This window comes from Lontra canadensis, unplaced genomic scaffold (genome assembly GCF_010015895.1).
Source record: "Lontra canadensis isolate GAN:19392208 unplaced genomic scaffold, GSC_riverotter_1.0 scaffold7, whole genome shotgun sequence".
NCBI classification, from domain to species: Eukaryota; Metazoa; Chordata; class Mammalia; order Carnivora; family Mustelidae; genus Lontra; species Lontra canadensis.
In genome coordinates, this window is record NW_022631001.1 from 12,031,577 (window position 1) to 12,059,461 (window position 27,885).

The following is a 27,885-nucleotide window of genomic DNA, read 5'->3' on the forward strand; positions in this document are numbered from 1 at the left end:
AAAGCTACATGTACATAACACCAGCAAAAGAAGGAAGAGAGAAAAAGTAAAAGGAACCCAGGGTCCCTAAGAAAAGCTTAGTTGTCTTCTGAATCATATTTTGTAATGGAGGAAAGCATGTAGTACATCTTAAATGGTTCTCAGGAACACAGTTAAGGTTTTGAAAGTTTGCATTTGAAACAGAAATCTGCTTTACCTGGCAAAGTTATCGTCCTTTTAAATTGACTTAATTCCATGGAAATCTATAAAAATAACTAGAAAATCAGAACTAAGTTTAAGTCTTAAGTTCCAAGAGCCTCTTTTATTCCTTTTGAAAAAAAATTATTAATCAACTACTTCCTACCTTTCTGAAGAGGTACTTCTTTTCAGATCATGTATGTTTCAACTCTACTGACTTCTTTGTGCATGGTCAATGTAAGAGCTTTAGTCGTCCACTTATTCTGCATATGTGAAAGTTATCAGATGCCACTAGAGCTGTATCTGTTTAATAATGTGCAACTCTATGGAAAAAATATTTTTCTGTTTCTTTTTAAAATCATACCTTACTTATGTCTGTCTACAGTATGAACACACATTAGTGTAGGAGATTATAAATGTCCAAAAAGCTGTAAAGTAAATACAACAGAGAGTTTCCTGATTTTGCCTTGATTCCTCTGTGACAAGTTTTGGGCTTCTGCTTCCAAACGTCCCCTTTCAGGTCCCCCCCATGGGTTATCCAAATGGAAGTTACCATTTCCTGCATACTGTCTGTCTTTAAGCCATCATAATTGGCTAATCATGTCCATATGACCTGAGTGGGGCTGGTCCTGGGCCATTCTCTCCTGGACTTAGAATTGTTTTAGTCTCGAAATCTTGAGTCTGAACAGGTGGCCAGGCTCATTCGGGCTCTTCCCCAGCATTCCTATAGCTGAATTTGGGGTTAAGAGGCCTTTTCCTTTTGGGGGGCAAAGCTGTGAGGATGTAAGCCCAGAAGCTGCTGGAAGCTCTCTCCCACCTTTTACACAAAAAGCTGCTGGGCAGATAGAGAAGAATGAAGCCGAGCTGATGGTGTTTGAAAGCCCAATTATATTTCCAAAAGTTCTTTTAGTTGTCTGGATCCTTCAGCAGTTCCGTCACTCCTGGGAGCTACCCTTAGATGGGTTTCTGATTTTTTGCAACCAAAAATTTATGGCTAATCATGTTGATAGAGCGCACTTGCTGTACTAAGTGATTGCTTAAGTAAGTGTCTTGTTCTTAAACTCTCAATTTGAGCAATAGTTCCCATTTAAAGCAACATTATTCTTAGAACTTCCACCAGTTTAACTGCATTAGTCAAGGGCTGAAGATAGTCTCGAGTCACCTTCATTCTTGTTTGAAAGGAAGGCAGAATATAAATTCTCTCCTTTCACAGCTGATCAGACTGATGCCAAAGAGAAGAAGTAACCTGTTCAGAGTGACCAAGCTAGTTTGTTGTGACGTCAGGGCTAGCACCCAGCTCCCTTAATTATCTGTTTAAAGCTGTCCTGAGTTTAAAGGAAGTTCAGTGTAATAGACAACAACAGAAAAGAGATCACAATATTTTCTTGTGATTTTAATTGGTATTGGTCCATTTCTCTTGCCCTTTCACAGCTCAGTTCTTTCATAAATTACTTGATGAGCACGTATGTGCCAACAGGCCCTATATAAGCTGCTGGTTACACTCTGAGTGCATAAAAGGGCCACTTTCTGCTCTCAAGAAGTTTAATATCTAGTAAGCTGCTGGAAGTCATTGCAGCCATGCATGATTAAAGCGACCACAGAGGTTGCAATGGAAGCACCAAAGAGCCCCCAACATCCGCCAGGGAAAGCTCCCAGAGGGGATAATGTCAGGAACTTATCATCACCAACCAGGCCCATTATCTCTAACTTTATTATTAGCCTTATCTCTCTCAACTCTCTTAGTCACATTTAAAAAAAAAATACACAAACTTCATCTGGGGCTAGGCTCAGAAAAACAAGAAAAGGTAAAAATACCTTGCGCCACCTAGGTAAAGGTAGAAAACCACAAGTAGAACAGAGAGTCAGTTACCAGATGTCTCTATCCACTCCACCCCTCGGCCATCCACAACTGCTTCTAGATATGCTGCCACTACTCCCCATCAGTAATGCCAGATTGGGTGTAGGGCAACACCAGCTTTGTAAGACAGAGCATGAGATGAGAGTTCTGTGATCAGATGCGTTGATGCAATAATGCACACTTGTTCTCTACTTGGAGATGGAAGAGGAAAGGGGAACTGCTTGCTTCTTTCCAACCCTCTTATCCCCATGTGAATCCGCCTCTCCTAGATTCACATTATTGTTGTGGACCTTTACCCTCTGTTCTCCTGTCTGCTGTGTTGCTTTTGTTCCCCTCACATCCTCCCACTCAAGATGCCAAAACTCTTCTCCATTTAATGCAAGAAGTTGAATCCCACGCCACGTTCTGTGAGCTACTAGGACTCTGAGGAATCCAGGGTTCACAAAACATCTTTGAATCATTTTTAACTTAACTTTCCTTAAACTTACTTAACCATAAGATGCCTTTTCCCCCTGTACCATGTTATGAAACTTCAGAACCCACTTTGACATACCTTACTCTAATAAAGAAGTATGTTATGTCTGTCCTTCCAAACATTCTCATATATAACTTAATCTTTAAGCAATGTTGTGCTATTCCTCAAGTGTTTTTTTTTCTTGTTTGTTTGTTTTTTTGCAGGGCTTTTATACACTGACACAATTGCTGAGTTCTTTCACATAGATCACCAGGTTTTATTAACATCCTCAACAACCTTGTGAAAGTGACATTATTTTTACCACAATTATAGGTGAAGAAATGGAGGCGCCAGTCATGCACAATTGCATGCATGGTGACTTTTGGTGACTTCCCTGAGGTTATGTTGCTAGCAACTAGGTTAGTTCTGAGTCCTCTTACTGCATCTTTACTCTTAAATAAGTAAATACACATAAAGTAAAAATCCAAGATATCGAGAAGATTCTGAAACTGGGAAATGTATCCAAATTTCACTTGAATGTTCAAAGCAGAGTAAAATGAAGTACTTGTGAATCAGTTAGATGTCAGTAGCTAACTGCTTCCAAATGAGATACGTTCACTCTGTAGGCAGAGGGCCTACAGATAGAGAAGTAAGAACAAGCCAAGCAAAGCATATTGAGGCAATGGACTTTGGCACAGTTCAGTTGAAGCCCAGCTAATGTAAGGGGCGTCGGTAGGCATGAGCCAGGAGAATTAAGTTGGAGCCCTGTTGGTTGGCCCTCAGTTTAGTGCTTTGGACTGATTCTGAGTAGGCAATGTGAGCCAGCAAAGTTTTTTGAACTGGGAATCAGGGTGAAGTATGACTGTCATACACTTGAGTTAGAGTAGTCAGGAGACAGTCTGGAAGGAACATGGAAGACAATTGCCATGGGAAGAAAAATGGAGGCATGAGATCATAGAAGAGACTCTGTCGGTCCTGGCTATGTAAGTCACAGTGACCGTGAGATGGAGCACTTCACTATCATTGTTACTAAGCAGAAGCAGGAGAGGCCTGGACTAATAAAATAATCACATAATGACTTGTGCCATAGTGTGTTCACGAGAAGATGGTAGAGACTCTGATGAATAGTACCTTGTCTATGAAAAGGGATCGATGATTATTTGTGGAATAATAAATTATTTCATTTGGTTATATGAGCTTCAGTATTACATGATAGGAACTGTGATGCATTTCCTCCTTCTTTGCTATTATAAGTTTACAGAATGAAGAAAAGGGTAGGGTTATTCCACATCAGAAAAAAGAAAATTATTTAGCACATGCTGAGTGCTACTGCAGGGAGGTTGCCCAGTCTAAGAATGACTTGTTAGCTGAGTGTGGAATTTAGGAGTCAGACATCAGAGATGTGGTAGAGAAGTGTAGACTTGGGTCCTAGGTTTGAGGCCAGAATTCTGATAGTTTGCTAATAGCATGACATTGAAACATAAAAAAAAGTGCTAAAATATGGATTTGTTTAGTATTATCAACAGATCACCTTTTACACATAGTTTTTGTCGCTATATATTTTCACCCAAGCTAATGCTATTCTAACAATGGTGGTGGAAAGAGCTTCATTTATACTATCTGGAAAAGCAAAGGTTTCAAACTCTTTGCTAGATAGTTGAGGGCTAGACAAAAGGGCAGTATATTAAAAAAAGATAAAGGACAGATCTGAAAAGTAATTGTGAAGTTTGAATTGACCATTCAGTTTCACAAAAGTTGTTAAGAAAAAATGATACTAAAATATTAATACATAACATATAGTCATAAATATGTATGATACTACCCCATTTCTACTTTTGCCCCATATATAATTATATCTAATCTTCTTAATTCTGTTGGGTGGGTGCTATTATCTTTATATTATAGGTGACACCCAAGAAAAGTGATTATTTTGCCCAGGTTCATCATCTAGTTACTAACTCGTGGAAATCACCTGGAATAGGTTTTGAAACATTGGGATACAAAGACTTATTTTTCAAGGAGCAGAATCAGCATCCAATGTAGGTCTGCTCAACTGGAAAGCCTTCAAGTTCAGCTTGATTTTTATAAAATGGTTTTGTCAGTCTTCCTTCCATTTCACCCAAAAAGAATGGTGTCAAATCATCCCTGGAAAACAAGATAAGAACAGGCAGTTTGACTTGAGAGAGAAATTCTGGGGTGAACACATTTTCCTCTTCACTCCCTGCAGAAATTGCCCACACCTAAAATTGTTTTCAGGTTGAAACCAGTCTTGTTACTCTTTGCAGGGCCCTTGTTAATTTGTTTATTCATTCATGTATTAGAATTAATGCATTTACCCATTATCTTTACCAATATCTTCCAAAGATATCTACCCAAAGATGTTTACCTGGTATCGTACAGGTGCCTACTGTCTGCGGGCACTGGGCTCTCCACTGGGCTGCAACCAGGAAGCCCACAGAAGCCTCAGCGCAGTGGAGGTTACAGACTGATGAGCCATTACATACTGACCCGTGGCAGGTGCTGGAGTAGAGGGGTGCTTGTCCCCAGCCTGGGGAGTCAGAGGCAACTTCTCATGAAAGGTGATCACAGAAGAATGACCTGAAAGGAGAAGATGAAAGAAGCAGACATTGTAGGGGGGCTTGTGTGTATCTGAGGATGTATACGTAATGTCTAAGTTCTTCCTCCGTATGTAGCATTTAACTCTTAAATTCTAATAAGAACCCTATAATGTGTAGTTATCTTTAGCCTCAGTTTACAGATTAAGCAGGGGAGGCTCAGGATTTGGATCTGCCCTTGGTCACACAGACAGGGACAATATCAGGTTTAAAGCTTGACTCCAAATCTTGCTTTTTCCATTATATCCTGCTGTTTTCTGGGATGACGATGTTCTAGTCTCAAGCCTCAGACTTGGTACATGGACGTGCCAGAATGAAAGCATCTAATTATCACAAAAATGAATTATTAAATAGATAATTTCTGCTCACAGCTAGCGCTCGATAAATGAGACTTGAACTTGAATTGAGTAAGTCCAGCAAATCCTTTGGACACCCAGCTTATCCTTTGTGTCCCAGGCTTCTAGTCTGTGGAATAGATTAATAATAAATCCGCTTCCCAGCGTGTACTCAGGGTGAAATTAGGTCATTCGTGAAGCTTACATAGCATCGTATCTGAGTAAGTGTTCCATCGTCAGTGTGCTACATACATAACTATTAACATAATATTAATATTTTGTGTCTGGTGGACCATTTATCCTCTCAACTGATGTACGGGCAAGTATTGTAACTGAAGGCTGCTGTGTCTTTATTAATGGGGTTTATAAAGTCTGGCTAAATGATAGTTTTTAGGTTTATGTTTATTCTTTGTTTTCTTTTCAAGACTGATTATTGGGTACTCTATCACTGTTTCAGTATGGGACTCACAGTGAGGGAAATTAAAAAACAAAACAAAACACTGTATTAAAGCCAAATGTTGATTGAGGCAAAATCTAGGAAGATTTTAATTCTTATAGCCATTTAGTAGTAAGTCATACATTGCATATTGCATTTGCCCATGTGTCCCCGGAATGGTAAACTCTATGAAAGATCTTGGGAACTGTGCCTGCTGGGTCCTAGGGTTGGCAGTCCACTATGGGAGAAGAGACTGGGATGGGGAAACTCAGATTCCTCCAGAAGCCAGGAAGTTAAGGAAATGAGTAAGGTAGGTGGCAAACTGGAGAGTGTGCCCGTGTGTCACTGAAAGACATTTACAGTTAAAAATAAATAAATAAATACCTGTGGGCCAGACGTCCCACGTGGCAATGGCTCGTTCACAGTTTCTGAAATGCAGAAGAAAGCAGTGGCTCTTAAGCACGGAGATGTGTGTCATTTCCTCCGCAGACCTTTATGGAGAGGAGTGTGGTGCCCTGGGTTAGGAGCAAGGGCTCTGGGCTCCAGTCAGGCTTTGCCGTTTAATAGCATTGACCTTTCTGAGGTCAGAGGAGAAGGGTCCAAGCGTTGGCTGGGGAACCAGGTGCCGAAAGTTTGACTTGCTGGCTGTGTGACTCTGGGAAAAATTTTAAACCCTCCATCTGTCGGTTTCCTCACCTGAGTTTTTCATGAGGGTTAGCTTAGTTCATAGGGTGAATGACATGACGGTCACTAAGTTTCCACAGGTGTCAACTAACTTTGGTAATTTTGTTTAAGGACCTCTTATGCACCAGACACTGTGCTGGGAGCCGGGAACACAAATGTAATAAGATTAAATCCATTTTTAAGGACACGGAGGATAGGCTCTGGTAAGTGCCAGGTGGGTAGAAAGTGCCAAGGAGCCCTGACGATACATTTCATGGTGCTGAGAGAAGGCTGCTCAGAAGAGATAAGGCTTCTGGAAACAGGCTTAAGTGTGCAAACAGCAAGAGCTAAGAGCCAGTCTGTGTGATACCAGGCAAGTCACTTTCCTTCTCTGTTGCCTGGATTTCTGGTTGTGTCAAAGAGGTAGGTTGAATTAGCAATATCTGATTTCCCTGGTAAGTGGCAAGCCTGGAGGTATTTCCCGGCTGAGGCAGCGTTCCTGAGCTGCTAGAAGGATGACGGAGAGATTAGGGAAGAGAGCTGTAAGGTACGAGTCCCTGGGGCTACAGAGGAGAGGGGAGAAAGGGGGTAAGGAATGAAGTTGAACATCAAGTGCCTGGACAGGGCTGAGTTAAGCCTGGGGTGGGGCAGGGGGAGCTTGTCAGAGGGACACAGTCTTTGGAACTGCTTTTATCTGTGAACTTGGCTCTTCTTCACCAGTATCTACATGCGGACTTGTGACTCTGTCCTGTTGTTGAAGTGAATGTCAACATGGCTCAATCTGTCCTTCCCAGCGCCTGTTAGGTAGACTAAAATGAACTTTCAGACAACAGGACATCACGAGGACCTGGTTTATCCGAAGCACCCTCTCCAGTGTAAAACCTTGGGCTTTGGATTCAGGCAGACCTTTGCTTGGGCACTAACCAACTGTTGGTCATAGCTGCTAAGAAGTCAGCAGGGAGAAGGAAAAGACAAGACAGAAGCTCGGAGGGTTGGAGCTGGAAGCCGGGTTCTGCCCCTTCCTGTCCCGGACACCTTGTCATTTAGCCTCTGTGCTCCTCACTCTCATCCGTATAAGGAGGGCAATGCCTCCTGCCTCAGCTTTTTTGTGAAAATTCAATGAAATGCCAACTTCTGAGAGCAACGTCTGAGAGAGAGGGCTCAGGTTAGAGGAGCCCCAGTAGAAGCTCATGATTGGGAAGAAGCAGTTACCGGAAGGATGCGAGGAGCGATGTTGGGGTGGGAGAGGAAAGAAGCGCAAAGCAGACAAAGATTCAGGTGTCTGCTGTGCCCGCCCCATACTAGATGTGAACTAAAGCAAATGAAAGCACGCAAACTGTTTAGCACTTATGTGCTCAATAAACAAGCCCTGACTCTTAGAGAAAGGATTTGAAAACCCCCGTTCTGCGTGAGACTTCTTCCAGAGGTGGTGTTATCCTGGGGGCCATCTGCTCTAATTAAAACTTCACAGAGCTGAGGAATTTGGTGCCCTAACCTCAGAGCCTCTGGTACACTTGGTGTTTTGTTTGAGGTTGATGCATTTGGAAAGATTAGAGGAGGATGAATTCTTTGCCAGTTCCTAACTAGGCAGATGTTAAGGGTTTCCGCTAGAATATTTTTGCTCTCTGGCACTGGGGGTCAGAGATTAAATAATTTGCCACCAGACAGATGTTCTGAAGAGCTAATTAAAAAACTGACAAGTACCCAAGACCTCAGATAGTTAGATTAATATGCCATCCTCTACGGGAAGATTACACTCAGCGCAGCTTAAAATCACTGTATTAAATGGTACTTCCAGAAAGTTCACTACTGAAATAAAAAGCAGTGTCATTAAAGACATTTTTAATTGTACAAGTGTGTCTCAAATGTGGATGCACATTTTAAAGAAATGGAGAATCTTTTTAAAAATATCCATGCTGGGCCCCATCCCAGACCAGTTATCTCAATGCCCAGGAGGAGGGCCCCGGCAATAGATTTTTTTTTTTTAACCCTTCAAATGATTTGAATATGCAGCCAGGATTGCAAACTACTGATTTAGAAATAAAATTATTTTAACATCTGTATTATTCCTGGAAGACATTGCAGTTGTAATGTATGGGAAGAGGATAGGAAGTGGAGGTCGGCCAATCTTGGCTGGAAAGACAGATTGACTGAGATCACATAGTGTTCTGGGTAAGTTACCTAACCTTGTTGAAGATTAGAGTTTCTTTACCTTTAAGATATGGCTTAATAGCAGCTGCCTTTGGCTCAGGTCATGATCCGAGGGTCCTTGGATCGAGCCCTACATCGGGGTCCCTACTTGGCAGGGAGTCTGCTTCTCCCTTTCCCTCTGCTGGCCTCTCTGCCTACTTGTGCTTTCTATCTCTCTATCAAATAAATAAATAAAATCTTTAAACAAATAAAATATGGCTATTAGTTTTTTTAATAGATTTTTTATGAGGATTGGATGTGAGCATTATTTCATAACTAATATTTCATAACCACCCACTATATGCCCAGAATAGAGTAGACACTCAACACCAATAATAATAGTTACTACCATTTGTTTTCACTAAAATGCTTTGTTAGGAATTTTAAGCCTTTTTCTGAGGCATGCTTACTGATACGAATGAAAAGGTTCTGAACAGAGACACAAAGACGGGGACACATACACCTAACACAGTCCGCGCAATAGAACATCTTGTCACACTGCAGTCTGTAAATAAGTCAGTCAGATTCAGTCTAAGTGTACATATCCTGAAAGTCATGGAATATATAAATTTCCTCCTGGAGACTTTACTAGCGTCTAGAAAAAATGCAAATAAAAACTCCCAGGTCGTATTTTGCAATTAAGCCCGCAGTGGTGTATCTTCACAGCACCTAGAAAACATGGACTTGGCTGTGTCTGCTTGGATGCCAAGTAGCTCAGGCAATTACATTGCAATATAATCGTCCAAAGGGTCTGAGCCTGTAGTTGTGTCAGGCAGGTTTGATTATCCAGGCTAGCCATGGACAGAAGGAGAGAGGAAGTTTGCTCTGTCTTGCCATCCTTCCAAGCCCTTGGCTGTGACCTCAGTGGTGTGTAGAAAGACAGTAGGACCAGCAGTACAAATCAGCTTTGCTGGAGGCCCTGACCGAGGGCTCTTACTTTTTTTTTTTCTTATGCTGGAAACATGTTCTCCAGACATACTGTTCTTATTTATTTGGGGAACTATTTTGGAGGAGCTGAGATGAGGGTCTGGCTCCAAGCACGTGCTCTCAACATTTTATACCTTGCTTTTTGTGAGCGTATGGTAAATATTGTGGTAGGTATTCTTGTTGACTCTTCTCCCTAGACTCATTCATGGCCCCATGACTAACTAGTGTGTGTCTTAAGGTCAGCCAATCACCCTGTCTCCTCAGGTGCAAAATGAAGAAATAGAATACACACACTCTTATGTTCTTCTGATGATTCAATGAGAATATTGTGATAACATTTATTGAATCTGTATGCTGTGCCCTTGTCTGAGTATTTGTCTAAGTAGTTCACGTGTTCTAATGAATGTGTATTAACTTACAATCACCTGTAAAGTAGATTTCTTAATTCCTTGTTGACAGATGAGGACACTAAGGCATGGAGAGTGGTTAAAGTAATTCTTCCAAGGTCAAGTTTAGCTTCCTGCCTGTGCTCAAAACACTACATACCAGGCCTTTTCGTAGAATGCACGTGGTAAATAACAGTGTTTGCTCCTCTTTCAGGCTTCCTCTTTCAATTAATTTCTTTCTTTCTTTCTCTCAGATTTTATTTGACACACACGTACACACACAGAGCACAAGCAGGGGGAGTGGCAGACAGGGACAGAGGGAGAAGCAGACTCCCTGCTGAGCAAGGACCCTGAGATTGTGACCTCAGCTAAAGGCAGACACTTAACCAACTGAGCCACCAGGCGCCCCATTTTTTTTTTATTTTTTAATTTATTTTTATTTTTTTTTAGCTGTAAAATTATTAATTATCTTTGCAGGCAAATAGGTGTTTCAAAGCTAACCTAAGATGGGTTCACCAGTGCACACTGTCACCGCAAAACAACACAGCCCGGGAGGCTTATACAACATAAATTAATTTTCTCACCGTTCTAGAGGCTGGAAGTCTGAAATCCGGTAGCCATCGCAGCCAGGGTTTGGAGGGAGTTCTCCGCCCCATTTTTTTAAAAAGATTTTATTTATTTATTTAACAGAGAGAGAGAGTCCTCTTTCAATTTCTAATCTAAACTAGGTATGCCATGGCGAAAATACCATGGTTCGTCCCATAGGTATTTTCTAAATACTTACTGGTAGATTAATTGATCAAACGGAGTGCTAAGGGCCTCTCCAGTTCTATGTAGTCACGGATGCGTATCATACTGTGTCTGTTGAGCCTTCACCTGAAGAAAACCCTCAATGACTCTACCTGACCCCTTTAGCATTCAAGACTCCACAGCGGTCCAGCACAGCATGCCTTTTTCCGCCTCACCGCGTACCTCCACCGTTTACACAAACCTTGCTAGTGTTTAAGCTCAGTTAAGGATGGGACTTCTTTTATCACCTTTTTCTTGGTATGTCTACTACTTAGTGGGAATCTGAATAGTATCATTGGACAGGCAAATGAATGTCACTCAGCCGTCTTGAGCTGCCGCGTTATGTTGTTCATATATATGCATCTGAAAGCAGGCACTGATGGTCAGTGGCTTTGATGGTTTCCTTTGTCAACAGCCCCATCCCCCATGACCTCGTGTCCTAGCCCTGACACCAGTTAGCCTCTACTTGGTGTGTTAAACTTCACAAACAACTTTAGCATCATCGTCTGCTCTTTTACTAAAACATTCCTGCGAGGCTGCCACTAATTGGGCTTAGGTTTTTGTTGTCTTTCCTCTAATGCTGATGAATTTTCATACATTTGTCCACACTCGCATTTCACTCACCTCATTAGTAGAGTTTGCCAAGGTGCACACTGAGGAAAGAGCACCCTACTTAAATGGCATGCTAATATGAGTGGAGGTTTAAAGAATACTACTGACTAGTTTAACTTAACATTGTATGTGTAGGGGGGCCTTTTTAATACTTAAAACGTGTTTTTCTTCTAATATATGAAAGAGCAAGGAACTAAGATTTATTTAGCACCTACTGGGCCTAACACCATGGTAAGAACTTTTATTTGTTATTGCACTTGATCTTTAAAACAATCTTGGAGAGGAGTATGGCATGGTAAGAGCCATGCTTTGATGTTAGGAAGACGTAGGCGTGAGTTCTGGCCCCAACCCAGGCACTTCGTGATCTTGGGAAGTTCCTTAATGGTGCTGGCAGGCCAGGTCCAGGGACCCAGAGAAGGTCCTTCAGGACTAGCCCAGAGTGTCTTTGGCTGTGCATAGGATGGGAATCAAATGTGAGCCATCAGGAGATGAGAGCAGTGTTTATTGAAGATACAGAGAGAACAGATATAGACGGAGTATCCAGGAGACTCAGAAAGTAAAGGAGCATGAGTCTTGTGTTTGTTCAGGGTCTGGGGGTTTTTACTGAGGTCAGTGATCTGGTGTACATGCCCTCTGAAGCGTCCAGAACTTGGTTAGAACAGAGATGAGGGCCCAGGTGTCATTCCTTGGAGCTAGGGTTCCTTCGTGTCAAGATGTCTGGAATACATATGTGGTAGCTTTGACTGGTCATCCTCACCTGGTCCTTCCTTAGGTGGGATCTGTTCTAGAGAAATCATTAACTCCTTGTCCCTTACAAGGACATACACTTTATGCATCCTGAGGCATGTGTAAAGTGGGGTGGGGTGCAGGTCTTATCAAGAATAGAAGCAGGAAAAGGAGCAGAAAGCAGATTTTTATGGAATCCTTTGGTTTCCCTGTCTCATTAATCTACCTAAACTTAAGTTTTCTTATCTGTAAACAGATATATTGACATCCCATGTTTGGTATTTGAGGTGAAATTTTGTTGTCTCCTTCCCTAATGCAAGCAATAGCCAAATGGGAACCCAAGTGTTGGTTTACTAATGGTTGGGCAAGCACCTTAAAACCACTCAAATGTAGGGCTTCTTCGGTGAGATGAGCTGGCCCATGAGGCCAAGGCCTGGAAAGCTGAGTGAGGCTGCCCATTTGCACTTCCTAGAATTGGAGGCAGTAGAGAACCTGGGCCAGGCTTCTAGTTGGTACCTTACAGGGCTTTAAATGGGAGTAAGTAAGATTATGCGTATAAAGTACCCAGCATGTATACATTATACAAGCACCAATGACCACTGTCCCCTGTGAGGAGAGGCAGTTTTTCATTAAGTACATATTGTCATCAAGAGTGTTGCGTAGATGAGGAAGGGAGGGCTCAGAGACGTGAATTTTGGTCTGGTATAAAAACCACCACCAACCAGGACACGACAAACAAGCCAAAAAAGCAACTAGAATTTTACCTTGTTTTAGATTTAGAAAAAGCATTTTCTCTAAGGCTCTGTAAATGAGAGATAATAATCAGTCTTATTTCCTGGAACTCCAGAAATTACCTTAAGCTTTTATAGCAAGTGAACTCAGGACTGGACTTGAAGGATGGGGAATATGCTAATGAATGTTTACATCTAGTGCCATTAGCCATAGATACCAATTGAAAACCATCACTACCTCTTATATTTTCCATGTAGTATGGCTTCATGCAGTGACCTCAACATACCTACAGAATTCAGAGATAAGTAGTTATACTTCAGATTGGACAAGATCTTGTAGTGAAACAATTTTATAAAGTCCTTATCTCTTTATATTGATTATGAGGAAACACTCAGAGATGTTCTTTACTGACTTTGACTTTACTAGAGATCAGCAATTTGACTTTACTGGAGATGAAGGTGTTTTTGTTTAGTATGCCAGTAGTGAATATTCTTTATTTCACAGTTTTCTGATTAGCGGGGGGGGAAAAATTAATCTAGAGTAACTGAATAAACAGTGTACTTTATTTTTTAAAGGATTATTTATTTATTTATTTGAAAGAGAGCACAAGCAGGAGGGGCAGAGGGAGAGAGAATCTCAAGCAGACTCTGTGCTGAGCACAGAGCCCGACGTGGGGCTTGATCTCACCATCCTGAGATCATGACCTGAGCTGAAACCAAGAATTGGATTCTTAACTGATAATGCCATCCTGGCCCCTCAATAAACAATGTATTTTAGATTTAAATGTTTGCTCCATATTTTCCACAAATTGAAGCTTATTTTATTCTTGAATAGCATGTTCAAATTTCTGATTTCATATTTTCCTTTGAAGAGTTACATCCATCTGGATTGTCTAGGGAATATAATAGTGATGGCCCTAAATCTCAGTGGCCTGAAACAACAGGGTCGTAACTTTCACTCGTGCTACATACATCCTCATGGAATACTTGGCTTCTCTTGATCCTCATTCATAGACCCAGGCCAAGAGAATTTCCATCTCTGTGCTTCTGTGATTGCAGAAGCAGGGAGAAAAGAGCATGGCAAATTAAGCATTGCCTTTTATTACTTCTATATGAAAGTGAGACACGTCATTTTTCCTCCCAGTTCATTGTCCGCTGAAAGTCACATGTCCATGACTCACTCCAAAGATGTGACGAGCAGTGCACTCCTACCATTTGATCTAAAGGCAGCCAGCCAGAAAAATACTTGTGAAATCACTGCTGACCCCTAGAAGAGGTTTCTTATTATTCTTATTTCCTATCAAGGTCACAAAAGTAGTATGTGGCAGAGGACAGTTATGAACCTAAGTCAGCCTGGAGACTTATGTGCCTCACGTAAAATTATGCTACAGTGTAAGAGTATGTAAAGTTAGAAAATCTACCTCTAACTTAAATTCAACCTACTAAAAGGAAGTGAACCCACTAAGTACGATTTCTCCCGAAGGACAAAATAAGTTTGTTTGTTTTTGTGAAGGACTAAAAAGTCAGGCCTTGGAAGGAATGAGAGTGAGGGGACTAGATAGAGGATACATGGATAGGGTATAAAAGAGGTATTTAAAGGAATTGCCAAAAAAATATTGTCCTTTGTCACTTATAGATCCCTGCTCCGCCATTATTTTAGCATATTGATAAGAAAAGCTGTTTGTTTTTTTCCTGTCTGTAGGAGAATATCAACATTGATGAAGCCTCCAGATGCCTGGTGAAACATATACTTGCAAATGAGTGTGACCTAATGGAGTCCATCGAGCCCGACATCGTGAAGCCCCATCTCACGTCACCCAAGATTGTCAGCTGCTCCAGCTGTGCTAAATCCTAGTAGGCTTCTTTGCTGGCATCTGATGGAAATAATTTCAGTATCTCATGTCTCAATTCTTACCAATTTGAGTAAATGTCAGGATGGGGATACACACGTGGCAAGCCAAAGATCTATGCTGGTACCTTTCCTAAAAGAGAGAAAAATAGCCAATGTTCTTTTTTATGTTTCTGCCAGCATCAGCACAGTGTTTACAGGCTTGTTAAATATTTAGTCTGTTACAAAATTCTGTCTTGTAGCCAACCGCAATTCTGTAGGGCCAGCATCGGCCCTGTTACTTGTTTCTTGAAATCAGCCAAGGCCTCAGGTCTGAAAGAGAAAGGGGAGAGGAGTAGACTAGCTGTCAAGTTAAGCACTGGCATTCACTTTGCCTCTGGTGCCTTTGTCCAGATTTCAATGCATTCTCTGCTGGGCTGACAGGCCTATTAAGTAGAAACAGTTTTTTTCTCCAGAGATGACCTCCATTTTCAACAGACCGAAGAGTCATCTCCGATGTAGCCTTTTGGAGTCATGGACATAGGTTTCCTGTGCTTTTGTGACTTTTATTGTCACTCGCCCTGCCCTAAATGTCGGTTTAACTGAAAACTGTATGAACAGACCTGTCTCCATATGTGCCTTTCTGCTAGCTTTCTCTGACTCAAGCTGTGGGACTCTTCTGTTCATGTAATATATATTATATATATTTTCACAAGTGGAAAAGAAAACATTAAAAGATGCTGTTTCCCTATTTCTGAAAAGGCTGTAAGTGTCTTAGTGTTGTGATTTTTTTCTTTGACTATGTGTCCATGGCTCTCAAGACCCATTTCTAAAATTTTGCTTCAGAAAGGGGATGAGAAACATACACTTGAAGGAACTTCTGGGCACTGTTAGACTGAGATGAGTCTGTCTATTGTTCATATCAGCTTCTAGGCCAAGCATTGTATCTATATATTCTTGGTTAAGCAGAGGAATATATTCTCATATTCTCTGATCAAGAAAGGTACCACACCCATCGACATGCAAAGAAACAAATATGCATGGTACCATTTTGGTTTACACAAGGGCTATGGTGCTGATGTGCTGTGGGTAGCTACTATTTTTTTTTTAAGATTTTATTTATTTATTTGACAGAGAGATCACAAGTAGGCAGAGAGGCAGGCAGAGAGAGAGGAGGAAGCAGGCTCTCTGCTGAGCAGAGAGCCCGACACGGGACTCGATCCCAGGACCCTGAGATCATGACCCGAGCTGAAGGCAGAGGCTTTAACCCACTGAGCCGCCCAGGCACCTTAGCTACCACTTTTTTAATGGCATTGAATGGCACCATTGAGGGCCACATGGGTGGCTCAGTGGGATTAGTGTCTGACTCTTGATTTCAGCTCATATCAGGATCTCAGAGTCACAAGATGGAGCCCCACATTGGGCTCCACACTGAGCATGGGGTCTGCTTGGGATTCTCTCTTTCCCTCTGCTTCTCCTCATTCATGCCCTCTCTCTCTTTCCAAAAAAAAGGAAGCACTGACATAATACACTCACAGGAGCTTTATCTTTTGTAACAGATGTTTTTGAGTGTTCCATCCAGATATCTTGGCATTCACTGTTTCTATAAGCACCAACCGCTCAGATTCTTATTATAAGTATTTGTGACTCATTTGCTGAGGGCATTCTCTGGCCTCTGAAGCACTTGACACATGAAGCAGGTAGGTGAGAAATTCCAGGAGTGAATGTCTCCAGGAGCAGCTCTCAACCAGTGATCGTAGGAATTAGGGGTTGAGTAGCTTAGGTTCCTTGTCCCTCAAGAACAACTTTCTGAGTCATGCTTTATGAAGTCTCACAAAAGTCCCCAGTGGGGTTACACCCCTGGTTCTCACAGGGGAAACCTTCCATGTGACTCATCTTATGTGGGCTTCCTTTTCTTTTTTCTTCACTTCCTCTACTGGTCCTAACTGGGTTCACTTCCCAAATAAGCTACTTTCATTCAAGTCCTTGTATTAGGGTCTTATGGGAGCCCAAACCTAGCCTAAGTTAGCTGAGACAAAGATGGCCTAAGAAGCATATTTTCAGCACCAGCTTCTTGAACTGAATCATTCAGTACCTGAGTGGCCACAAGGACCCCATTGCTAGTAAACAATGAGGTGGAGCTAATCCCTAGTAAACAGTAACACCATAACTAGTAAGACTCATCAGGTGGATTGGGATAGAATATGGAAGGAAAGAAAGTCTATTCCTCTTGTGTTTGAAAGACAGGAGATTGTAGAGTAAGTTAACTTCCAGAAACTCTGTAGGAGGAAACCTTACAGTCTTGAGTCAGCCAACAGTCACCTCAGGATTTGGTGTAAAAGCTTTAAGACCTCCAAACAATAATCAAAATGATCTTCATTTCCTTCAGCTACAGGATAGAGAGGATATACTGAAAATCAGGCCCAAGATTTGATTCTAGGAGAAGCAGAATTTTAAAGGAGACCGACTTCACAGAGCTTGCAAGTCTCCTCCACTAAAATCAGAATTCTTGTAGGACAGGAGATAGATACTGAAATATAAAAGGAGATATTTGGGTAGATGCTCTTAGGAGTCTTGACCCGGAAGAGTCTTCTGAAACTGTGGCCCAGAAAAAAGGCCCTTACCCTTCCCTAGGGGAGAACAGCTACTTGCCACATCAACACTCCAACTTGAGGAGGATGTTTTATAAGGTGATGATATTCCTTCTCAAGTTCTGCTCCAATCTGCCCTTCTAGACAAATAACTAAGATCAAGTCTCAGTACGAGCTGAGTACAAAAGTGGCAAAGTTCTGCGTTGCAGGATGAGATGGATTATTAATCAAATGAACCACAGAGCCTGGCTAATGAGTAAGTACTGGTAGGAATCTGAAGAATGTTCCCGATTTGGTCTTGAGATGCAATCAGGGAGGACAGAATGTAGCACCAGATGATGGATAATCTATTTCTAGGAGAGCACTCTTTAACGAGTTAATTTTTAACACTCTGGCAAGTGAACTTGGAGCTGATCCCAATGTGCTACTAGAAATAGCTCTTTGAAGCTTGGAAACAATGTCGGCCTAAAATGAATGATGTGGAGATGCCAGAACTACCTTGGCAAAGTATTAGAGGAGAATTCCAAGGTCTCAGAGAGGTGGGCATATGATAATGTATTTATTTTGTGATGTCAGAGAAACTATCAGTTCATTATGTTCCTCAGGAAAGCCCAAAGACACCCCCTTCATGAAGACAGTAAGAAGTGTCCCCACCAGCATTGATGAGAAGGTCAGCGGTGGCTCTTCTCTGTGGCAGGTTTGAGACTTTAAGTATGTTGCTGTGTTTCACTGGGAATGACACCGACATGGCTAAGACTCACCATGTGGTGCTCCTCCGACCCGGCGTAGGTATATTCAGGGCTGGGTCCTGGAGAGCATCCAAGGTCGAAGTGGGAGTGAAGCTTCCTACTCTCACTTTCAATAACCAACGTAAGAAAGTGAGCTTCCTCTCACTACAAGCCCACGTTCTGCAGAGTCAGAGGTCTTGATAATTCCACCAGGGGACACGGTCAAGTTTTCGGCTGAATCTACGGCTTCAGCTGCTGCCTGATTACTTTTGGCTCCTCGTGCCCACAGGCCTGTTGTCGGAGAAGGTGGTTACTACACAGGCAGGGGTAATTCATCCTGATTACCAAGAGGATAGGATTGCTGCCATATAACAGAACGGGGAGGGGTGTGTCTGGAAATCAGGGGACTCCTGGGGGTGCCTCTTGACGCTTCCCTGCTTAGTGAGAACTGACAGGGCAAGTGACCCGATAACATCTTGATGAGGACATGTAACCAGGGCCTCACACTCTCAGGAATAAAACTATCAGTTCTTGCCCCACGCAGGGACCCTAGCCTAGGAGCAGGTAGGTCAGGGGAATGGAAGTGGTAAAGGAGGGAAAGGCTGGGTACCGAATATTGTCTCAGGATTAACTACAGCAGTGGAGATTATAGCTTGTCCTACCAAGCCTTTATTATAAGTTCTCTATGTCTGTCTCTCTCTCGGAACTATGACAGATAATTTCCTTATTAAAAAAAAAATCAGTGAAAGGACAGACTGAACTTAACATGCAGCGTAAGTGAATCTGAGATATGCAAAGCATAGCGAGGAAATGCCCACGTCTCCTCAGCACGCGGCTTCCGATGGTAATCCCCTGCAGCTCTGCCTGAGCATTCTCCAGAAGCATGGGCTGTATTTGCCATGCATGCTGGACAGACCAGAGTGCCGCAGAGTTAGCCCTGCCAGGAGCAGTCTCATGTGAGGCTGACAGAGAGGTAAGAAGTTCAGCGTCCTCCCCTCCTCAGGTGGGATAAATCTGAACCGTACTCTAGGAACGCTCAGAACCCCCGCAACCCCGCCCCGGGACCGAGGCAAAGTTTCACACAGTGGTGACCTGCTCATTATCACAACCTGCTTGCTTTCCTTTCCCGCCCTGCTTCTCTACTCCTCTGCCAGTACTTCTAAGGATCATCTCCCAATGAAGAGATTCTCATTTTTAAAAAGATTTTATTTACTTACTTATTTGAGAGAGAGAGAGTGAGAGCAAGCAGAGGGAGGGAGAAGGACAAGCAGACTCCATGCTGAGCACGGAGCCCAACACCGAGTTTGATCTCACCTCCCTGAGATCATGACCCCAGCCGAAATCAAGAGTTGGTCTCTTAACTGACTGAGCCACCAAGGCACCCCAGGGGATTTTCATTTTTGATTGATCTTCAACTGCTAATAGTTCTTAAAACATCAGGTCATCCAGACATTAATTTTCATTACCTTGGAGTCTCTGATTCACTGCTTTTCTTTCTAAACCTCCACTGAAATGTGGTGTCTAAAATATGCATGGTAAGATTAAAACTGCCCTAATCCACCACAGAAAATTGTTATTTACACAGTCTTCAAAATGAGTATCTATTGATTTATTGACTCCCTTACTCCCTCAACAAATATTTATTGAACAATGACTATACTCCCAGCATTCAGCTAGATACTCCTCTGGATATACAATACAACTAAGTTGTGGTCTCAGATCTTTTATTTTTATTTTTTCAGCAAGAGGATCCTATAACCTTAAAAATAGCGAATGCTTCACAATTTTGCATGCCATGCCTCCGCAGGTGCCATGCTAATCTTCTGTGTATCATTTAAATTTTAGTATATGTGCCGCTGAGGTGAGCACCATGGTCTCAGATCTTAAGGTAGGAATTCAAATATGTAAACAGTTTACCATGTATCAAGAGAGAAGTCAAATGTCCAAACCAAGTTATCTCTTTCGAAAAATCGGCTGTTTTTAAATATAGAGACTGCAGCTCCAATTGTGTTTGAGGAAATAGACTATATGCGTCTACTCTTCTCTTCCTGAAACACCAGGTCTAGCCACACTAGACTATTTTGTTCAGCTAACACTTCCTTCTGTTGACAATATTCTTTGCCTATTCCGGCCTGGAAATCCTACCCTTTCTTCATGGATTGGCCTAATGGCACAGACCTGCAGCCTTGTAGGTCTCTCTAAGTAACTCAAATCTCTTTCCACATTTGCTTAGTTCTTGTCACATGCTGTATGATAGTGATACAGTCACTGTTATTTATAGAATACACACCATGGGTAGTCACTGATATGTAAGCTTTCCTTTATTATGTCATTTAATCCCCACAACAACACTACAAAGAATTACGCATTGCCTCATTTTATATATGTAGAAATTGAAGGACAGAGATACTGAGCAACTTGCCAAAACTCACACAGCTACAGACTGGCAAGGCAAGGATTCCACCCCTGAGAGCCTAATCGCAATGTCCCTGCTCTGAACTGTGACACAAAACCCTCTCCTCTTAGATTTCTGAAGGGGGCACTGTTTGAGCACAGAGCACCATAGTCAGCCCAGGAAATGCCAATAGACCTTACCATATGCCGCATGCTGCCAACCACCTCTCTTACCTACTGGGAGAGGTGGTGTCCTCTTGTGGTAATACATGAAGAACACTTTAGCATAGTGCTGAGACCATAGCAAGTAATTGATGCATATAATATTATTCTTTCTGCTTATTTATTAAATCCAAGTAGTGGAAATAAAACGGTCAGATAAAAATGGCAGATATTTTTGGAGGTACCAAAATTAGAACAACAAATCTATAGAGATAGAAAGGAGATTCGTGGTTGCCCAGGCTTGGAGGGGATTAGGCGTGACTGCTAAAGGGTATAGGTTTTCTCTTAGGGGTGATGGTAGTGATTGAAAATTGATTGTGGTGATGCTCGCACAACATTGTGAATTTATGAAAATCCATTGAATGTTATTCTTTAAATGGGTGCAATGTATGATATGCAAATAAATAATAAAGTTGTGATAAAAAACTAGGGCCATAGGAGAAATCGGTATGGGGTTATCGTTTCCCCAAGTGCATTATCTTGCCCCCGTATGGAGACTAGTCCTGCTGTTAGTCCCCGGGAAGGAATCTCACAAGGTGTCCTTTACCACTGCTGGCATCTATCCTGGTAGTCATCACTTCTGAATTCATGACTTGCTTTCAGATGTTGGAAGGAGTATTATACTTGGATTTGGATTCGGCTGCATCTGAGCTGTTTGGGTCTGAGAATATTCTTTGTTTTCTGGGAACCCCAGGCACAGAGAATTCTCCAACATTAGAAAGGAGTGTAAGGAATCCCAGCATAAATGTCAGAGGTGCTGATGGGCTAAGCTTACGTAACTGTCAAAGAGGGGGGCAAAGTATGTCTGAGAAGTTTATACACACCATCACACTTGATGAGTCTGAAAATTTCGTTTCAACAAACCAACTTATTTTGTTCAATTGTATTGATTTTCAGAATATTAATCCCCAGGCGCAGGCCCTAGAATATTCCTAAGTGCAATGTACTCCTTGAAACTGTAATTAATGGTAGGCACAAGACTCTGGAATTCAAACTGCCAACTGGCCCAGATGATGCTTTTTATTAGAACAAAATGTTCTTACAAAAGGGCTTAAAGAAAGCTTATGATATATTTTTTTTTTCAAATGTGAAATATCAAAGCATTCTATTGCTTGTAACACAATACACTGTCTTCTGTTTTCTTCTTGGACTGCACTGTTAAGAAGTTACTTTATACCAAATGTATAACATCAGTCAATTTGCATTCCCTGAACTCCTTAAATCAAACAGCTATCAAGTGACTGCTCTGAACAAGTTGCTGCATTTGGTGCATTTAAGTGGATCCCATGTCAAGGTCTCTACTAAAATGCATAGTGCTTACTATATGTTAGTGTCTTTCCTTTCTCTGTGATGGTTGTTGTCATGGAAACATGAGAACTAAAAGTCATGGGTCCCTGCTTTTTAAGTTTTGCTATTTCCTCGGGGAGATGGGTAAGAGTTAACAAGACAGGCAAAAGATACAGTTATGGATCAAAAAAAAAGAAAAAAAGAAAAGAAAAGAAAAGAAAAAAGAAAAAAGGTCATTTTCTGTCTCTACTACATGATATTCTTCATTTTTATCTTATTATTATAATAAAGGTTAATATTTATTGCTCAAGTTTTATATCTTTCCCAAACAAAATGCCATTTCATCAACATGATCTCCCTATGGGGACGGCAGGTGATTTCACAGTTTATGAATGGATGATAGAGAACAATGGTCACATATATCATATGATTCTAGATGGAACTTTTAGTCAGTGTATCTGCCCTTTTGGCCACAGTGGGCTAATCAGAGCACCTCATTCTTCCTGGCTAAAGTAACAGATCTAGGGTTGTGCTGGTGATTCCACTAAAGTAGTCGAAGCTCTCTTGTGCCTTCCCCTCCAGAGCTTTAAGATAGGGGGCCATGGGAAATAGTCATAATTTGCTCACACCACAGGATGTGACAGTTCAGTAAGCACATGCCAATATGGATGAAGAGTTAAGAAGGAGAGAAAGGACAGCAGGAGCAAATGAAAACCTGATCGGAGTCCCTTAGCCCAGCTGTGTCTGAAACCTGACTTAACCTTTAAAAAGTGTGTGATGCAATAAATTCCTCTTTGGTTTCTTTTTTTCCTCTGTTCAGGGCAGACTGAGTTGATTTTCTGCCACTTGTAACTCAGGCACCCCCAACTAATATGCCCACATGGTCATTAAAAGTGGAGCTAGTGATGTTGAGCATCTTTTATGTGTCTGTTGGCCATCTGTGTGCCTTCTTTAGAAAAATGTCCCTTCAGGTTCTTTGCCATTTTAAAATTTGGATTATTTGTGTGGTTTTGTGTGTTCAGTTATATAAGTTCTTTATATGTTTTGGATATTAACCCTTTATTGGATTTATCATTTGCAAGTATTTTTTCCCATTCAGTAGGCTGCCTTTTTGTTTTGTTGATGGCTACCTTCATTGTGCAAAAGCTTTTTGTTTTGATATAGTCCCAATAGTTTAATTTTTCTCTTATTTCCCAGAGGAAACAAATTTAGAAAAATGTTTCTATGGCTGAAGACAAAGAAATTACTACCTATGTTTCCTTCTAGGAATTGTATGGTTTCAGGTCTCGCATTTAGGTCTTTAATCTATTTTGAGTTTATTTTTGTGTATGGTGTAAGACAGTGATCCAGTTTCTTTCTTTTGTATATACCTGTCCAGTTTTCCCAACATCATTTGTTGAAGAGACTTTTTTCCACTGTATATTTTTTGCTTCCTTTGTTGTAGATTCATTGACCATGTAATTATGGATTTATTTATGGACTCTCTATTCTGTTCCATTGATCTCTGTGTCTATTTTTGTAGCAATATTATATTGTTTCGATTACTATAGCTTTGTAAGTATATCTTGAAAGCTGGGATTGTGATACCTCCAGCTTTGTTTTTCTTTCTTAAGATGGGTGGCTCAGTGGGTTGGGCCACTGCCTTTGGCTCGGGTCGTGGTCTCGGGTCCTGGGATCGGGTCCTTCATCGGGCTCTCTGCTTGGTGGGGAGCCTGCTTCCCTCTCTCTCTCTGCCTGCTACTCTGCCTACTTGTGATCGCTCTCTGTCAAGTAAATAAATAAAATCTTTTTTAAAAAAAGATTGGTTTGGCTATTCATCACTAATTATCAGGGAAATGCAAATTAAAACCACAACAATATGTCACTTTACACCTCTCAGAGTGGATAAATTCAAAAACATAAGAAACAAGTGTTGGCAAGGTCGTAGAGAACAAGGTATCCTTGAGCACTATTGTTGGGAATGCAAACTGGCACAGCACTGTGGAGAACAATGTGGAGTTTCCTCAAAAAATTAAAAAAAGAATTATCACTTGATTCTAGTAACTTCACTACTGGGTATTTACCCAAAGAAAATGAAAACACTAATATAAAAAGATAACGTGCACCTCTATGTTTATTGCAGCATTACTTATAATAGACGAACTATGGAAGAAACTCAACCGTCCATCAGTAGATGTATGGGTAAAGAAGATGCAATATATGTACATACATATATATGTATGTATGTACACACACACACAATGGAATATATTCAGCCACAAAATGAATGAAATCTTGCCATTTTCAATGACAGCGATGGAATTAGAGAGTATAATTCTAAGTGAAATATGTCAGTCAGAGAAAGATAGATACCATATGATCTCACCGGTATGTGGATTTAATGAACAAAATAAATGAACAAGGAGAGGAAGAAAGGAGACAAACAAATAAATAAACCAGACTCTTAAACCCAGAGAACAAAGTAGTGGTTGCTAGAGTGGAGGTGGGTGGGGGATGGGTAAAATAGATAGAGGACATTAAGAGTTTACTTATCATGATGAGTACTGAGAAATGTACAGAATTGTTAAATCATACTGTGTACCTGAAACTAATATAACACTGTAAGTTAATTATATTTGAAAAAAAAAAGGGGAGTTAAGACTTGTACCCAATGTGTCTGTACACAGACAATGTGTCTTGTACCGAATGTGTCTGTACATGGTCCTCCCAGTCCATGTTCTTGACCATAATGTTTATTTACAACAACAGCTACCACTTAAATGGAAGACTTTCATAGGCATTGGAAGCTTTACTTCAAATATTCCTCTAGTAGGGAAATATGTAAAGACATAGTTGAGGGAAGAACAGGTGCTTTATGCTAATAATAACTAAACAGTCAGTATCCCCAAAATAAATAGATAAATAGTGACAAGTGGTTTACAGAATAAAAATAAAGCACATAAATACTTTTGGGGACTAGATGACATTGTGAAATTACTGTAGAGGAAGTTTTAATGGACGCATCATACCACATGTTGTATTTAAATTAACATTTAAAAATTAATTTAAAAAATGCTTTAACCAGATGGTGTTTGCCTGTGAAAATCAGGACGTAGTTATTCTTAAAAGTCCATGAAGTATGATCTGGGAATCTTTTTTTCAGAGAAAGAGAGAGAATATTGAGTGGGATCAAAGAAGGATGGGAAATAAAAAACGTGTGAAAACATTAATGTGGGGTCATAGAATCTCCCAAAAGAAGCATAGGAAAGAATATGATAAACTCCTTAAATACTGATTAATTTTTTAAAAAGATTTTATTTATTTATTTGACAGACAGAGATCACAAGTAGACAGAGAGGCAGGCAGCAGAGGTGGGAAGCAGGCTCGCTGCAGGGGTCTATCCCAGGACCCTGGGATCATGACCTGAGCCGAGGCTTTAATCCACTGAGCCACCCAGGCACCCCAATATTGATTAATTTTAAGGGAAGTGATAATCAACTATAATCTTTGGCAAAAGAAATGAAGTGAGAGAATAAAACTTAAGCTACATTTAGAAATGCTTTATTTAGACATAAGTACACAAAGATCTACAGTGAGACTGTGGGGGGACACAGTCACTTGAAAATAAGAGAAGGAAATAATGCTCAATCACAGGTACTGAAAAACCCTCATAGTGAATTATTGTTTGAAATACTATTTATCTGGTACCTACTTTGTGCCAAAGATGTGCATACACTACTTAATCTCCATAGCAACAGAGATATTTAGAGACTCCAAATCAGAGAGATATTTAGAGAGTCTCCAAAGGTCACACAGCTAGCAAGTGACAGAGCCAGTCCTCAAACTCAAGACTAGCTTATTCAAAAGACTTTGTTTTCAATATGCTTCCATGGGACCATATTTTATGTGACTATTGGTTTAGCTGGCACCATTTCTTAAGAAGTACATTTCATGTATGTATCAGTTAAGTTTCAGTAGGGAAACAGACATTATACAGTGAGTAGGGAACATTTAACATAAGGAATTGTTAACTAGTAAAAGCAAATTAATTATGAAGAGAGTTAGAAGGAACTCTACAGGAATAGCAGGTATAGGGAAAACCACCACTTCTGTGGCTGAAGGAGAGCATCCAAAGAAGGAAAATGCTTGGCAGAACCTGCCCACTTCCCACCTTTTGCCCAAGGCTGACATCCAGACTTCGTTATGGAAGGTATTGCTGAGCCCCATTGGATGGTGGAGGAGTTCACTTGGGTGCCTCCTGCCTTGGCTGATGAGCAGAGAACCACTTTCTGGGAAGTTGCTTGATGGTGTGCTGCTGAAACTCATTGGAGGTTGTGCACTGGTAGATCTCTGTCATTGTCAGGGCCTCTGGCAAGAAACCTGTCTGCTGGTAGGAGGGTGACCTCTGGCAGCATCGGTTCTAGGAAAACAGTCCCCTCCTTCCTACAGTATTCCTCTAGCACCCTGCATTGGCAAAGCCATTACACTGTGCCTGCTGGCAAAGGAGAAATGTTTGTAGTGTCCAGCTGTAGAATCAAAATGCCAGGAAAAGAGCGTGGATTTGGAACACAGCAGCAATAAGCTGATAACTGGCCAAGTGTGTTAATTAGGAGACGTCATGATAACTGTGGAAACAAATAACTACAAACCATTAATGACAACATAATGAAGGATCACTTCTATTTAAATGAAGTCGTGATCTGGTCCCTGGATGACTCTACAATGCTCCCCTTCTATAAGCAGAAATTCAACTATTTTGGCTTCTTCCCTTATGTCGCTCCACCACTTTGGAGTCTCCTGTATCTGGATGCGCAGTAGGAGAGGGAGAGAACATAAAAGATTGAAGAACATTCTCTAAAGCCCATCCTATAACATTTGTCCACAGTGAACTGACTAGAGCTTAGAACCTTCCACCGAGTTGTAAGAGTGCCTGGGAAACGTACTGTCAGAAAATGAAATGGATGGTGAACGGGTAGACTTGTCTCTGCCACACTAGATTTCAAATACTTGGCCTGGCTCTTGTTACTGTTGAAGTGAGTTGTACCTCTGAGTCTTAAATAACCCATCTTTAATAGAAAATTATAAATTTGCCTTGAAGTAATGCTGTGGAATTTAAAGGAATGGTATATAAAGCACAAAAACAGGACCAATACATAGACATTGAGTAAATACGAGATTCCTTAAATCAAAAATTTTCAAGAGTGAAAGAGGGAATGGGCTATATATTAAAATCTCAAAGCAGTGGTGACAAGAGGGAAAATATTCAATCTTACAGTTTTATATTTGGAAAACGAAAACACCTAATATTTTCATGATACAAATCTCAGATGATTTAAAAATGTTCTGTGGATGGGATATGTAGAAGTTAATTTCACGGGCTCGTTTTGCAACAGAGGGCCATGGCTGATGGGAGTAAAATGTACAAGGCGGAAAGGTGCTAGGTGAAATGTCATGTCAGAACCGGTGTGTATCTGAGTAAAAGAGGATGGGAAGAGAAGAGAGTGATGATTTAGTACTTACTAAAAGGGGCTTGGTTGGGGCGCCTGGGTGGATCAGGTGGTTAAGCCTCTGACTCTTGATCTCAGGTCTTGATCTCCAGGTCAAGAGTTCAAGCTCCACATTGGGCTCCATGCTGGGCGTGTAGCCTACTTAAGAGAAAGAGGGGAGGGAAGCGTGGGTTAAGGGAAGTTGAGAACCACTACCATAAATGTTTGTTAAGTATCTACAGTAGTCCCTGCCTCATCAGCAGTTTCAGTTACTCCCAAGGTACCCCGGTCTGGAAGTAGATGACCCTCCTTCAGGAGCCTAACCCTGGTGCTTCACATATGCCTGTGTCGCACGGTTCACTTCATGTCATTTCAAGGGCTTGAAGTGACTCGTCCTCACAGGGAGGGTGAGTCAGTAAAATAAGAAATTTTGAGAGAGAGAAACTGCATCCACATAACTTTATTACAGTA

The 27,885-nt window shown here is 41.2% G+C and overlaps 1 protein-coding gene and 1 non-coding gene across 2 annotated transcripts in view; one reads left to right on the forward strand and one right to left on the reverse strand.

The window, feature by feature from the left end:
• RAB38 (RAB38, member RAS oncogene family) overlaps positions 1-15,061 on the forward strand; it is a 63,734-nt gene extending 48,673 nt beyond the window's left edge. The window contains exon 3 of the mRNA XM_032852850.1: positions 14,602-15,061. Coding sequence (XP_032708741.1) covers positions 14,602-14,754 — 153 coding nt within the window. The 3' untranslated portion in view covers positions 14,755-15,061. The remainder of the gene's footprint in view (positions 1-14,601) is intronic.
• Positions 15,062-19,808: 4,747 nt separating this feature from the next.
• LOC116865468 lies at positions 19,809-19,915 on the reverse strand. Its single transcript, XR_004382197.1, has one exon. It is a non-coding gene; the product is annotated as a U6 spliceosomal RNA (small nuclear RNA).
• Positions 19,916-27,885: the final 7,970 nt, after the last annotated feature.